At 41.9% G+C, this 15159-nt stretch overlaps 1 protein-coding gene across 2 annotated transcripts in view; it reads right to left on the minus strand.

Moving 5' to 3' along the window:
* The window catches only part of GYPC (glycophorin C (Gerbich blood group)), a 41231-nt gene that overhangs the window by 9147 nt on the left and 16925 nt on the right, over positions 1 to 15159 (minus strand). The window contains exons 2-3 of one of the 2 annotated variants that reach the window (XM_073305026.1): positions 8056 to 8124; positions 647 to 697 (exon numbers count right to left, since the gene is read on the minus strand). In XM_073305026.1, the coding sequence (XP_073161127.1) occupies positions 647 to 697; positions 8056 to 8077 (73 nt within the window). In that variant the 5' untranslated portion in view covers positions 8078 to 8124. The remainder of the gene's footprint in view (positions 1 to 646; positions 698 to 8055; positions 8125 to 15159) is intronic. The other variant, XM_073305025.1, reaches the window with a different exon arrangement.

Consider the following 15159-nt stretch of genomic DNA (forward strand, 5'->3'; position numbering starts at 1 on the left):
TTAAGCACATGCTTAAGTTTACGCATGTGAATACTACAGAAAATTTAAAATTCAGCATTAAACATCCAAATTAAGTCTGTGCTTAAGTGTTTTGCTGGATTGGGACTTTTCTGATTTCATTTTTGAATACTGCATAGTACCTGCACAGTGTTGTCTATAAAAAGCTGACCAAGCATGGGATTTTATAAGATGACGACAAGAGCCCTGTTTTCTTTTCTTCTAATGCAGAGGTTCTCAAACTTTAGCAACCCAAGAACCCCCATTTTGATTAAAAAATTTTCACAGACCCCCCAAGCTCACCGCTCAGCCCCAGGCTCCACCCCCACTCCACCCGTTCCCCCAAAGCCCCACCTCTTCCCACCCCCATTGTACCCCTGCCCCTCCTCTTCCCTGCCTCTCTGCCCCCTTCCCTGAGTGCGCCTCATGCTTGCTCCTCACCCTCCCTCCCAGTGAATCCTTCATGCTGCTGAAAAGCTGTTCCCCGGCATGCAGGAGGCACTGGGAGAGAGGGGGAGGAGTTGAAGGAGGGAAGAGGAGGAGTTGATCAGCAGGGCCTGTGGACCCCCTGGAGTACCCTCGCAGATCCCCAGCGGTCCACAGACCCCATTTTGAGAAATGCTGTACTAATGGAACTTTCAATACTTACCTCCAATGACTGCCACATCTACTGGAGCTGAAGAACCCCCGAGATCTCCAGCTACAAATAGAATAGAATATAGAAAAGTTAAATAGATGAAACGGCTTGGATGATGTATGACTACAGCTCCCCTATTGAAGGGTGCGATCGTATTTTAACCTCTGTAACATGAAATGTAGCACTTCAGTGAGATCTCTGATTTAGCATTCACAAAAAGAAAAGGAGGACTTGTGGCACCTTAGAGACTAACCAATTTATTTGAGCATAAGCTTTCGTGAGCTATAGCTCACTTCATCGGATGCATACCGCATAAAATAAAATATAAATATCATAAAATATCTCATTAGAACTGGGTGGATGGTAGTGATTTTGTATCAATATAATGCTTGGGAAAGAAACAGCCAGCACATAGTGCAAATTCTCTTGGTCATCAGGGAAACATACCTACTGTTTATTATGATCACTTACCTGTAACATCTTTTGATGGATGATGAAATTAAGAGTATCTGGGCAGTGTGATTATTCTTGGAAAGTCAGTATGGGGACAAAAAAGTGGTGCCTATTTTGGACAGGATTCTCATTTGGTATAAATCAGTTTAGTTCTATTGACTTTAATTACCATTATATCTCTACATCATCATCATGTTTATTATTTTTAAAATGTATATTAAATGTATATATATTACATATTTTAAAATGTATATCTGAATGTGGCCCTTCGAAGCCAAATTATAGATTATAACTTCTAAGCAGATAATCTTGCAATTTAAAATCATAAGAAGAAGCTGACCATGTCCTTTTGAGTATCTGAGATCAGGAATTCAGTGGAAAAAGTCAAACTGCTGAAAAAAAAGAGCATTTACTTAAAAAATCCAAACCAACAAAAAACCAACAAAACAAAACAAAAAACCCCGGAGGAGGAAGGGGGGGACAACTAATGAGAAGCTGTAGCGTTTGGAGAAAATACAAAACAATGAAGTTTTCCCCTCTTTATCATCTAATATGATAGTTAATGCAACAGTAAATTGAGATAAACTGATATTTCCCTATTGGCTTCCCTGGTTGGACATAAGCCAAAGTTATCAGGTACGATTCTGTACTCAGTTCCACTATTTTTTACTCTGGTGTAACCCCACTGATTTCAACTGAATTATTCCTGATTTTTCACTTGGCTCAACCTGTGTTTATTCTCAGAAGGAAATTATTACCGTGCCCGCCTAATAATTAATTTTGGAGGTAAATTTGTAGCAAGCATTTGACTGGCAGCTTCTACTGTCAAGAAAGATAAGGCAGATGGTAAAAGATAAGGCAGATGGTAATTTTAAGGCCAGCAAGGACCACTGTAATCAGTTAGGGCTTGTCTACATTACCCGCTGGATCTACAGGCAGAGATCGATCCAGCAGGGGTCGATATATCGCGTCTAGACTAGACGCGATAAATCGACCTCTGAGCATTCTCTCATTGACTCCGGTACTCCACCAGGGCGAGAGGCACAGGCAGAGTCAACGGAGGAGCGTCAGCCATTGACTTACCCCAGCAAAGACACCGCGGTAAGTAGATCTAAGTATCTCGACTTCAGCTACATTATTCACAAAGCTGAAGTTGCGTAACTTCGATTGACCACCCCTCCTCCCCAAGTGTAGACCAGGCCTAAGTCTGCCCTCCTGCATAATACAGGCCATAGAACGTCCCTGAAAGAATTCTTGTTTTGAACTACAGCAGATCTTTTAGAGCAATGAACAAGGTGATTGGCTTTTGGAGGTTTCCCATGCTTTGTATAGTACAGCGGCTCCCTTCACCTGGATTGTTGTTGTATTGTTTATATAATTACAACGTCTGTTGGTTGACTAATAAGACAAATTGTATAGGATGGGGGATATCATTCCATCAGGGTACAACCTGAGTAGCTGGGAAGAGTCTGTTTATGCGAAGAAGGAAGACACCCAAAGCCCAGGTCCTCCCACAGAAGCACCAAGACCGTGATAGTTCCCAGAACATCCCAGACCTGTGAAAGGCAATGGTAACACATTGGCAGGCCCACTGCTTCCAGCCCCTGTCTGTAGCCTGCACCTGTCCCCTCTATATCAGAGCACAGTAAACTCACTGGAGCTGAGGCACATACCCACACAGCCTCAGATTCTCTCCTCCCATGGAGTTGCACTTGGGGGGGGGGATTGGTCTCTAAAATATCTGCAGAAAGGTCTAGGAATAGGATTCTTCCAAACACACCGTTACCTGATCCCATTCAAGCTGTGCACTGATGAAGGGTTTACCCCATTCCATGCAATCTGCACACTTTTATTACAACCAGGTCCACTCCAGCTCAACTGTGCTCCCAGACCCGCCTTTAATACATCCTGTCCCACCCATTGTAGGAGGGGTAAGCATGACCTGGCTCCACCCACCAGGGCTCAGTGAGGGGTTCCTCTCCCTCTGCATCTGTGGGAGGCCACACCGCCTCACTACATTCCCCCCAAGCTCAAACTGTATTGCCTTTCTTTTTGCCAGATGCACATCAACAAAGAACACTCTTCCATTATATAGCAATATATTATAAGAACACTCTTCCATTTTATATAACGGTGCCTAAACGTGTGAATCCTGAAACGTTTCCCTAGGTTACTGCAATATCAAGCTACAAAGGGATGCTTCCAAATATTAATTCCAGATCAAATCCTCCTCGCTTTAATTATAAAGGTATATGAGTAACTCTCCATCATTCCTGGCATTCCCAAGGGCCCTTCTGATTCAGATAACAAGCAGATGCCCTATCTCCAGCCCTTGACATAGAAGTGCTTTTTGATAAGGTATTATTGTATCTCTGCTTTAAGATTTAATTTTGACACTGGACTTTTAAAGCTTTTGGAAGAATGTGGGCCAGATCCTCCACTGGTGGAAATTGGCATTGCTCTGCTGAAGTCAGTGGAACTACGCCAGTGAACATGATTATGTGTCTATAACCGCCACAGCTTTCAGTGATTGCCAATAGGAGAGTCTCCACTTTTGCGTTAACGTGCCCTCCTCCCACAGTGAGATGGGGTTGTTATCCTTTCATTGGGTAAACTGGAGCTGCTCCAATTTATACAGCAGTAGAGAATTTGGATCAGAAATTTGGCCCACTTCCCTCCTCACTTTCACTGATGTAAATCAAAAGTAACTTCATTGTCATAAATAGGCCACTTCCTTGCTTGAGGATCTCAGCTGACAACTCGGCGAACGAGCATGTGAGGGAACTACCAGACCTGCTATATTAATAGGACTGAGGGCATTATAAAAAGCTACCATGACTGGTCGAAGTGTTGGGCATGTAAGAGGCTGATGAGCACAGTGGGTTTGCACTCATGAAATGAGATGACCTGCTCTGAGTCTGAAAGAGAGGTGACCGCCATAATCTGGAGCAGATGTAGAACTCTAAACCTCCTCGGCTATGCACAAGAAGTATACTCTGTTATTTTTGGGCTGAATTCCCTACAGTGGCAAAGACTCCCATGCTCTTCCAGGAGTTTTTGCCTGGGTAAGGACCACAAGGTGTGACACTCAATAAATTCTTTATTCCATTCAGCTGCAAGTGCAGCTGCCTGTGTTTCCTGAGTCTTTCTATTGTGTCCATTTGGTTATTTTCCTGTGTTTCATAGGGGACAAATTTTCAGGTATTGCCTATTAAATTGCCCCTGCAAAAATGTGTCCCACCGTTACGCTGGCTTGAGTGTCTTTTAGGCGCAATCTGGCCCGTTATGTGTTATATAGCACTGTAACTCAAATACTGCATCTGGGCATTGTATGGCAGCATTAGTTATTAAAACATACAGAAATGAAGAGAGCTGGAAAAGTTCCTGTTCTTCATAAAATTTCCTACCCACCCCAGTGTATTAAACAAATCAAGACAACAATAAACAAACCAAACAGCCAAACTAAATGTTCAGCCAAAAGCCGGTATCTTTGTTGCATGATATGAAACTCATCAAATTCCAGCTCTGAGGGATCAAGTTCCAGAAGCAGGGGTTTGCAACAGATAATGCTTTGCTGCCAATCTCATCAAGCCATGTCCCAGAGATAGACAGAGGCTTTGTCCCAGCAGACCTCAAATATCATGATATCAAATATTTTCCCCACAGGGAAGAAAGGTAAGCAGCAGGATACGGACCCTGGACTTCAGGAAAGCAGACTTCGACTCCCTCAGGGAACGGATGGGTAGGATCCCCTGGGGGACTAACATGAAGGGGAAAGGAGTCCAGGAGAGCTGGCTGTATTTCAAGAAATCCCTGTTGAGGTTACAGGGACAAACTATCCCAATGAGTCGAAAGAATAGTAAATATGGCAGGCGACCAGCTTGGCTTAACGGTGGAATCCTAGTGGATCTAAAACATAAAAAAGAAGCTTACAAGAAGTGGAAGGTTGGACATATGACCAGGGAAGAGTATAAAAATATTGCCCAGGCATGTAGGAATGAAATCAGGAGGGCCAAATCGCACCTGGAGCTGCAGCTAGCAAGAGATGTCAAGAGTAACATCTGAGGTTTCTTCAGGTATATTGGCAACAAGAAGAAAGCCAAGGAAAGTGTGGGCCCCTTACTGAATGAGGGAGGCAACCTAGTGACAGAGGATGTGGAAAAAGCTAATGTACTCAATGCTTTTTTTGCCTCTGTCTTCACTAACAAGGTCAGCTCCCAGACTGCTGCACTGGGCATCACAACATGGGGAGTAGATGGCCAGCCCTCTGTGGAGAAAGAGGTGGTTAGGGACTATTTAGAAAAGCTGGACATGCACAAGTCCATGGGGCCGGATGAGTTGCATTCGAGAGTGCTAAAGGAATTGGCGGCTTTGATTGCAGAGCCATTGGCCATTATCTTTGAAAACTCGTGGCGAACGGGGGAAGTCCCAGATGACTGGAAAAAGGCTAATGTAGTGCCAATCTTTAAAAAAGGGAAGAAGGAGGATCCTGGGAACTACAGGCCAGTCAGCCTCACCTCAGTCCCCGGAAAAATCATGGAGCAGGTCCTCAAAGAATCAATCCTGAAGCACTTACATGAGAGGAAAGTGGTCAGGAACAGTCAGCATGGATTCACCAAGGGAAGGTCATGCCTGACTAATCTAATCGCCTTCTATGATGAGATTACTGGTTCTGTGGATGAAGGGAAAGCAGTGGATGTATTGTTTCTTGACTTTAGCAAAGCTTTTGACACGGTCTCCCACAGTATTCTTGTCAGCAAGTTAAAGAAATATGGGCTGGATGAATGCACTATAAGGTGGGTAGAAAGTTGGCTAGATTGTCGGGCTCAATGGGTAGTGATCAATGGCTCCATGTCTAGTTGGCAGCCGGTGTCAAGTGGAGTGCCCCAGGGGTCGATCCTGGGGCCGGTTTTGTTCAATATCTTCATAAATGATCTGGAGGATGGTGTGGATCGCACTCTCAGCAAATTTGCGGATGATACTAAACTAGGAGGAGTGGTAGATATGCTGGAGGACAGGGATAGGATACAGAGGGACCTAGAGAAATTGGAAGATTGGACCAAAAGAAATCTGATGAGGGTCAATAAGGATAAGTGCAGGGTCCTGCACTTAGGACGGAAGAACCCAATGCACCGCTACAGACTAGGGACCGAATGGCTAGGCAGCAGTTCTGAGGAAAAGGACCTAGGGGTGACAGTGGACGAGAAGCTGGATATGAGTCAGCAGTGTGCCCTGGTTGCCAAGAAGGCCAATGGCATTTTGGGATGTATAAGCAGGGGCATAGTGAGCAGATCGAGGGACGTGATCATCCCCCTCTATTCGACATTGGTGAGGCCTCATCTGGAGTACTGTGTCCAGTTTTGGGCCCCACACTACAAGAAGGATGTGGATAAATTCGGGAGAGTCCAGCGGAGGGCAAAAAAAATGATTAGGGGACTGGAACACATGTCTTATGAGGAGAGGCTGAGGGAACTGGGATTGTTTAGTCTGCAGAAGAGAAGAATGAGGGGGGATTTGATAACTGTTTTCAACTACCTGAGAGGTGGTTCCAGAGAGGATGGTTCTAGACTATTCTCAGTGGCAGAAGAGGACAGGACAAGGAGTAATGGTCTCAAGTTGCAGTGGGGGAGGTTTAGGTTGGATATTAGGAAAAACTTTTTCACTAGGAGGGTGGTGAAACACTGGAATGCGTTACCTAGGGAGGTGGTGGAATCTCCTTCCTTAGAAGTTTTTAAGGTCAGGCTTGACAAAGCCCTGGCTGGGATGATTTAATTGGGGATTGGTCCTGCTTTGAGCAGGGGGTTGGACTAGATGACCTCCTGAGGTCCCTTCCAACCCTGATATTCTATGATTCTATGATGGAACTTAGGGGAAGGGAGTGACCTTTTGAAATATCTGGAGTAAGATAGTGGGAGATGGATCCCAGCTATTGTACATGGAGCAAGATTATACCAGTCCATAAGTACAATTCAGTGATTATATTTTAATCCATGCATTGATTAGGGGGCCCAAAAATCTACAGGGAATGTTGCAAGTCCACATAACGCCCCTGAGGGCTAGATATTGCAATTGGATCTTTTGTTTAGCAGTGTCAAATTGCTGAATACTTTCTAATATATCAAAGTTTGCTCTTCCAATAAGAAAACAGAAACAAACCCATGTGACTTGTGTCCAATCACAGCTCACGGAGCGAATTCCAAATATCAAATAAATGATTGCGTCAAAAAGCATTCAAGGAATCCATAGGCTGAAACATGTCTGCACAAAGCATCAAACAAATGGGACTGATTCATAGATATTGTGATCTGTTTAAGTGGAGAAGAGAGAGGGCCAAACTGAATGGATTAGTGGCTTGAAGTGAATAATTCAACCAGCTCTGAATGTAAATGAAAGCAGGATTTTTCCCATTCTTAATACATGGATCCCTGTCTCCCATTTAAGCCTTTTATAGATTCATAGCTTGGAAGGCCAGAGCATTTAATCTGACCTCCAGCATAATACAAGATATCAAATGGAACCTACTAATACCTGCCTCAAGCCCAATAACTTAAAAGACTATTTTCAGAGTAACAGCCGTGTTAGTCTGTATTCGCAAAAAGAAAAGGAGGACTTGTGGCACCTTAGAGACTAACCAATTTATTAGAGCATAAGCTTTCGTGAGCTACAGCTCACTTCTTCAGATGCATATCGTGGAAACTGCAGCAGGCTTTATATATACACAGAGAATATGAAACAATACCTATTCCCACCCCACTGTCCTGCTGGTAATAGCTTATCTAAAGTGATTTCCAGCACAAATCCAGGTTTTCTCACCCTCCACCCCCCCACACAAATTCACTCTCCTGCTGGTGATAGCCCATCCAAAGTGATAACTCTTTACACAATGTGCATGACAATTAAGCTGGGCTATTTCCTGCATAAATCCAGGTTCTCACATCCCCCCCACCCCCATACACACACAAACTCACTCTCCTGCTGGTAATAGCTCATCCAAACTGACCACTCTTCAAGTTAAAATCCAAGTTAAACCAGAACATCTGGGGGGGGGGGTAGGAAAAAACAAGAGGAAACAGGTTTCAGAGGAACAGCCGTGTTAGTCTGTATTCGCAAAAAGAAAAGGAGGACTTGTACAGGCTACCTTGCATAATGACTTAGCCACTCCAAGTCTCTATTTAAGCCTAAATTAATAGTATCCAATTTGCAAATGAATTCCAATTCAGCAGTTTCTCGCTGGAGTCTGGATTTGAAGTTTAATATGACCTCCCATCTTGTTCTAAAGACTTTGGCTGGGATTTTCAAAAGTGCTCAGTATTCGCCTAACTTTGCGACCAGAGAAGTCAATGATAAAATCCCTCATTGGCTTCAATGAGAACATGTTAGTGAGGCCAATATTGAGTGCTGCAGAAAATTCCTCCATCAAGTGAGGAAGAATCTATACCTGGTCCAATGGGTAATGACTCTCGGTTATTATAATCTTTCCTCTCCCGTGAACTCTTCTTCTCTTGTACTTTCCTGCATTCAACAATCGCTTGAGCTCCAAAAGTAAGTCTGAGTTAGCAGGTCTCTATCATCACCAATGCAAAATCCATCCTACCAGTCATTTAAGACCCAAGAAGTAACATAGTCTTAATGTATACAACAATCTGTTTTTTATGCAATTACTGTACACCCTTCTTGCCCTTCATGTTTGTGTCTTGCCAATACATCACATTCATGAGAAAATCATTAATCTATTAACCTTAGTTTACTGATGTAATTTGCAAGCTACAGTTAAATCTGGTTTACTGAGGTTTTATGTGTAAGAATGAACATAGCAAACTTCTTCAAACTTCCTTTAAAAATCTCTCCAAACAGTCTCTGGACTTGTTTTGTGAAATATCGTTTACATTAGATACATGCCTTTCTAGAGTTAAAAATCTTTATCCATCATGTGTTTAAATACTTTCCACTAAGCATGTGCTGCCCCACTGGAGCTGGCATCTCCTTTCATGAAGGGTCATCAGTCTAAACTCATCAATCTGACACTCTTCGTTGAAAAACCCATCAGCATCTCCCATTAGACAGTGAAACTCATCAGTGCTGCTCTTTGAAAATTAAGGAACAGTTTCTCATCTGTCAATCTGGACAGGAGACAGAATAATTTGGCTTCCATTTATATGCTAAATTATTACAAAGATAATAGCGGGGTGGGGAAAAAAAAACAAAAACTGCCTGATCGTTTAGGTGGCAAAATGGGTTGCATTTAGAATTCACGATAAAAATGTAGATAAGCATGTGATTTGTTCTAAAAATAAAACATGTAGAGCCCAATCTTGTTCCCTGCCAACTCAGTGGGTGTTTTGTCATTGACTCTGAAGGGAACAGGATCAGACCTTTTAAAATGTTTGGGGATGTAAATGCTTAATCGGAACAATACCAAAATGAAACAGGAAGGAGCTGGCTATGTGAGGATGTTTTCTCAGCTAACATAGTACAATGAAGCAACGGGGTGTTTGCAGAATTAGTATAATTATGTTAATTGAGTCCATACAATCTCAGCAGTTCACCTTTTGAATCTGAATTGCAGTGGAAATGTCTGAATTTATTTCCTACCCCCCAAGACAAGGTCTTTTAGACAAAATATCCTCAAATTGTATAGATTAAAAGAGAGCTTGCAACAATTAAAGGCAGCCAAGACTGCCCAGGTGTCAAAAAACTCATTATCCATCTGGGATCATCTATTGATTGTGAAGGTGAGGCAAACTTGGTTCTTTGTCCCCAAAATGTAGACGTTGAGAATCATTTTTAAGTACTTGTGCTATTTAGTGGAGGCTGGCTAGACACCAAGAGTGCTAATTCTGGTCACAGTGAGGAAAAGAGCAGCCATTGAGAACAGCAAAATAATACCACTTTCTTAATAATTTTATGGAAAGGAACAGTATGAAGGCCAGATTCAGCATGATCCTTAAGCATGGTCATAACTCAAAGCATGTGAGTATCCCCATTGACCTCAGTGGGGCTACCAATGTTTTTCAAGTGAAGCACATGTCTGGGTATTTGATTAGTTGGGACCTAAGGGCGTCGTCCGGTGCCTGTTGAAGTCAGTGGAAAAGGATCAGGCAGAAAATTGGTAACACTGAGAATTTAGGCTCCATAAATGTCATTAGTACAGCTGGGTGACAATTTTGACATTTTTTAATGAAGAAAGGGGATAAATTGTTCACAACACTTTTTCCCATTTATGAACCCATTCTAATCATTAGGTACCTGTGCTCAGGGGACATTCCTGAGCATTGTCTTAGGACGTTGGTGAAAATGAACACACACAGAGCCAATCTCTGCTACCATGTTACTAGGAACTTGATTAGAATAAGACAAGTAGTTATATCCCTAAAGCCATTGTGTCTAGCTGTGTCACTGTAGGATTTCTGCTAGAACCAACCCCAGCTGCCCTCCTGCTTCGGTTATAAAGAAACTGCAGAGTTATCTTCATCGTCATCTGAATGTCAGCTGTGAATGCTGTTCACAGAAGTGCTACAGTGGCCTGACACTTGGGAGTGGTGGTGAGCACCTGTTGAGGATTGCTGGGTACTCTCAACCACATTGGCTTCAATGGGAGTTAAAGATGCCTTGAAACTCACAGGTTTGGGTATGTTTAATGCACCCAGTCCTGAATTCTGACCTAAAAGTCTATCCAATGCCCAGTGAAGGACTTTCATTGACTTCAGTGGACTTTAGATCAGGCCTTAAATTCTGAATACTCAGACAGATCTCCCATTCTGTAACGGAAGGGCTCAACATATGGTGTGTGTGTGTGTGTGTGTATACTTCGTGGCCTATATGACTATAGCTTATAGATAAAACAGGGGTTCTGTGGGGGAAAATACTATGTGATCATGTAATTAAAGACTCTTTCATAATGCATACACAGTGGGAGCAGAATTGAAGTTGCCCAGGCAACCTTAATTCTGGTATCTCCTAACTTTTGAGTACGTGTCTTTGCAATTTTAACATTCTTTTAACAAAGGGTTTGATTTTTGTTTGGTTTAGTGTTTGGTTTTGGTTTTATGTAATATATCCTTGTTGGACTAGTATAAAGAACAACGAGGAATCCTTGCAGCTCCTTAGAGACTAACAAATTTATTTGGGCATAAGCTTTTGTGGGCTAAAACCCACTTCATCAGATGCATGGAGTGAAAAATACAGGAAGTGGAATATATATCATAGCACACGAAAAGATGGGAATTGCCTTACCAAGTCGGGGTAAACATTAGCAGTGCTGACCTTAAAATCCTGCATCAGTAGCATATATTGGAAGATTTTCAGTGATGGCCTTGAACTGTTGTGAGCACCGTTTTACATGCACAAAAAATTTCCCACCCTCAACAACGAGCTAAGGAGCCGATTCAATTAAGGTGGAAGTGGCCTATTCTCAACAGTTGACAAGAAGGGGTGAATACTAAGGGAGGAAAAATTACCTTTGTAGTGCTAACGAGGCCAATGCAATTGGTATTCACCCCTTCTTGTCAACTGTTGAGAAAAGGCCACTTCCACCTTAACTGAATTGGCTTGTTAGCACTGACCCCCCCCCCCCTTGGTAAGGCAACTCCCATCTTTTCATGTACTATGATATATATTCCGTTTACTGTAATTTTCACTCCATGCATCTGACAAAGTGGGTTTTAGCTCATGAAAGCTTATGCCCAAATGAATTTGTTAGTCTCTAACGTGCCACAAGTCCTTCTTTTCTTTTTGCGGATACAGACGAACATGGCTGCTACTCTGAAACCTGTAATTGTGAAGATGACCTCAAAAGAAGACTTGGTCTAGCCTCTACTACATTCGGAAAACGTTGCAAGATCTGGAAGGCTAAAGACATTTCAATAAAAACAAAACCCCCATGTATATGAGACAATTGTCATGCAGATACTGCTGTCTGGGTCAGAATGCTAGAGTCTGAAGAAAGCCGATGACTGACAGATTTTGACTGCAGAAATGAACTGGCTGAGAGGAATGCTAAGTTTCAAGGCTGCAAAAAATGAAGAGATAATTAAAGAGCTAGGGCAAGATATAATGCTGTTACACGAGATTCAAGAAAGAGGGACACACGTCAAGAGTGGACCCCTAAGGGGATACCATAAATAACGATACGTGCCAGAGTGCCAGGAACTAGAAATAGAGGAAGACTGAAGATGTATTGGGTAAACATGGTGAAAAATAACATAGAACAAAAATGCTTAAAGATCAATGAAAACATGAAGCTAGTGCAAGATAGAAAGCGGTGGAAAGAGAAGAGAAGAAGATCTCCTTTTGTTCTTCTGGTTCATTTAAAATGCATCCACTTTCAAATGGTCAGGACAAGAAAGATTTTAAATAATTCCAGAAAATGCATTTAGAAGCATCTTTAAAAGTAACATTGACAATCAAGGAAATAAAATAGGAAGGCTACTTTCACAAAGGGTGAGGAATAAAAATACAGAACGTGTCCCTGTGCTCAACTTACAGGTGAACCCTGGAAAAAAAATAGAACCTAATTTAACATCTATACCCATGTATTCCTATAGACATGTATGGGAATCTTTCCATTAGACTTCAATGGACATTGGATCAGGCTGCTATTGTGTGTATATAAAAGCACAGTAGCAGCTTTGCTAAAATATGCACTTTGGTTCACCCCCATAGTTTGTAGCAGAGCTGACCCATAGGTGATAACTCTTGGAAACAGGAATTCTCCCCCCTCCATGTTTGTTTTAAATGAAATTGCATTCAACTACTCCCATGTCCTGCTCCAATTCTCGCCTCAGGCTATGTCTACTAAAAGCATCACAAGTTGAAATATCCGGATGTCTAGCATATGCTCATTAGGGACATGAAATCCTGTCCTGGGGTGCTGAAAAGCATAATATTATTAATGAAGATATCTGTAGTGGAAACAGAAGATTCTGAATTTTTCAGTGTTGAACATATGAAAAGGAAAATAAGACATTCCAAGATGCACTGGAAACTTACAAGGCAAACAACAGCTTGGAGCAACAACATTCTCATTCTCCAAGGCTTTCGTAAAGAATGCGCAGATTTCATTTGAATATCTGCTGCATTTGAAAATTGCTTTTATAATATGAAGGGCATTAAAAAGAGAAAAAAAGAAACCTTTTATTTGACCTTTATTAGCAAAACTTCTTTAACATCTATCATTTATTTGAATCGTCATATTCAGATTGTGTGATAATTACTATAAAAGAAAGGCCAACTCTAATATTTTTCTTGAACAACTGGCTGGTACTAGCGGTTGAAAACATTAGCTGTGCTGACCTTAAAATCCTGCATCAATAGCATATATTGGAGGATTTCCAGTGATGGCCTTGAATTGTTGTGAGCACTGTTTTACACCTACAAATAATTTCCCACCCTCAACAATTTGCAAGTTTGAATGGTAGTACTTAGCTAATTACCACTTACTTCAAACACCCTTTGAAGTCAGCGGGAGCTTCTCCACTGACTTCAATGTTCATTCATTTTGACCTTTGTTTGGGTGGTTACATAGATAGACTTGGGTGCCTAAATCTGGCCTAAAAAAATAAAGGTTTCAGAGGAACAGCCGTGTTAGTCTGTATTCGCAAAAAGAAAAGGAGTACTTGTGGCACCTTAGAGACTAACCAATTTATTTGTTGGTTAGTCTCTAAGGTGCCACAAGTACTCCTTTTCTTTTTTAAAAAAATAAAGTGGTTATTATGGAGGCAAAATTATGCCTTGAAAATTTGAGGATGGGTAGAGTCCTAGCTGGAAATGAGCTTATAAAGTTTAAAATTCTGAGCAAAGAGAGATTTAGGATAGTCGATTCCTGTTTCAAAGAAGGGTAGATTCAAGTGCACTGGGAAACTTTTTGTATGTAGCAGCAGGGTCCATACAAATAGTTAGTGTGGCAGGCTAGGGAGGGAGCTTGCCACAAACTTAAGTGTTCTTCTAGATAAGCCCCAGGAATCATCAGGGAGTGCCCAGAACTCATATCATGGGATGGGAGGGATAGCTCAGTGGTTTCAGCATTGGCCTGCTAAACCCAGGGTAGTGAGTTCAATCCCTGAGGGGGGCATTTAGGGATCTGGAGCAAAAATTGGGGATAGGTCCAGGCATCCAGGAATAGGACCAGGCATCACTGATCTCCATTTGTGCTGGTATTACGAAGGGCACTGGTTCAGCATCATTCAGTGGACGAAATGAAATACCAGTGTTGTACGTGGAAGCTGGGATTTTCCAAAGCATTTTGTGTAGAACTAGTCTTGCTCCCATTGAAAGCAAAGGCTCAACTTCCACTGTCTTGCATATAGAGCTGGTCAGGGATTTTTCAGGAATTTTTTTTGCCAATTCATCTACATGGAACCTGTTTGCTAGAAACAGTTGGTTTCAACCAATTTTCCAACCTGAAAACCTATTGAGGTTGGTTGGTTTGTTTGTTTTTGGAATGAAAAGGTCTGGGGGGTTTTGGTTCAAAATGACTTTTCACTTCAAAAATTATGCTAAAAAAAGCATAAACCAAAGAAAAAAGGTCAAAATGGAAACAAAATGTCTCAAAATTATGGAAAAAAGTTGTTTTTTTTTTGTTTTCTTAACCCTAGCTGAATGTTTTTGAGTTTGTCTCTTCACCAAAGTTTTTGAGATTTTGACTTTCTATCTCACTTGGAGGCAGGAAAAATTGTCTGAACCTCAAAATTTTTCATGGGACAGAAAAACGGTTTCCATCCCAGCTTTAGTTTAATGTAAGTAAAGTTAGGTCAATGTTGAGGGCTTTTCAAAATCCCAGCTGGATAGATATCAGAGAGGGGACAGAACAAATGACCAGAAAGCGGATTTTTTGCTCGGGTTGCTAGGCACAGACAGTCCTGGTCGTTCTCGCTGATTCTCCAGCTCACAGATGAATAGAACACAGCCTGTTCTACCTCTTATTACCACACTGGGTCTCTCTAATCCTAACCATCTAGGGAAGAGACTGCAAATTTTTCATATCACTTTGTATCTTGAAATCGTTTCAGAGTAGCAGCCGTGTTCGTCTGTATCCGCAAAAAGAAAAGGAGGACTTGTGGCACCTTAGAGACTAA

This window comes from Lepidochelys kempii, chromosome 11 (genome assembly GCF_965140265.1).
Source record: "Lepidochelys kempii isolate rLepKem1 chromosome 11, rLepKem1.hap2, whole genome shotgun sequence".
Taxonomy (NCBI): domain Eukaryota; kingdom Metazoa; phylum Chordata; order Testudines; family Cheloniidae; genus Lepidochelys; species Lepidochelys kempii.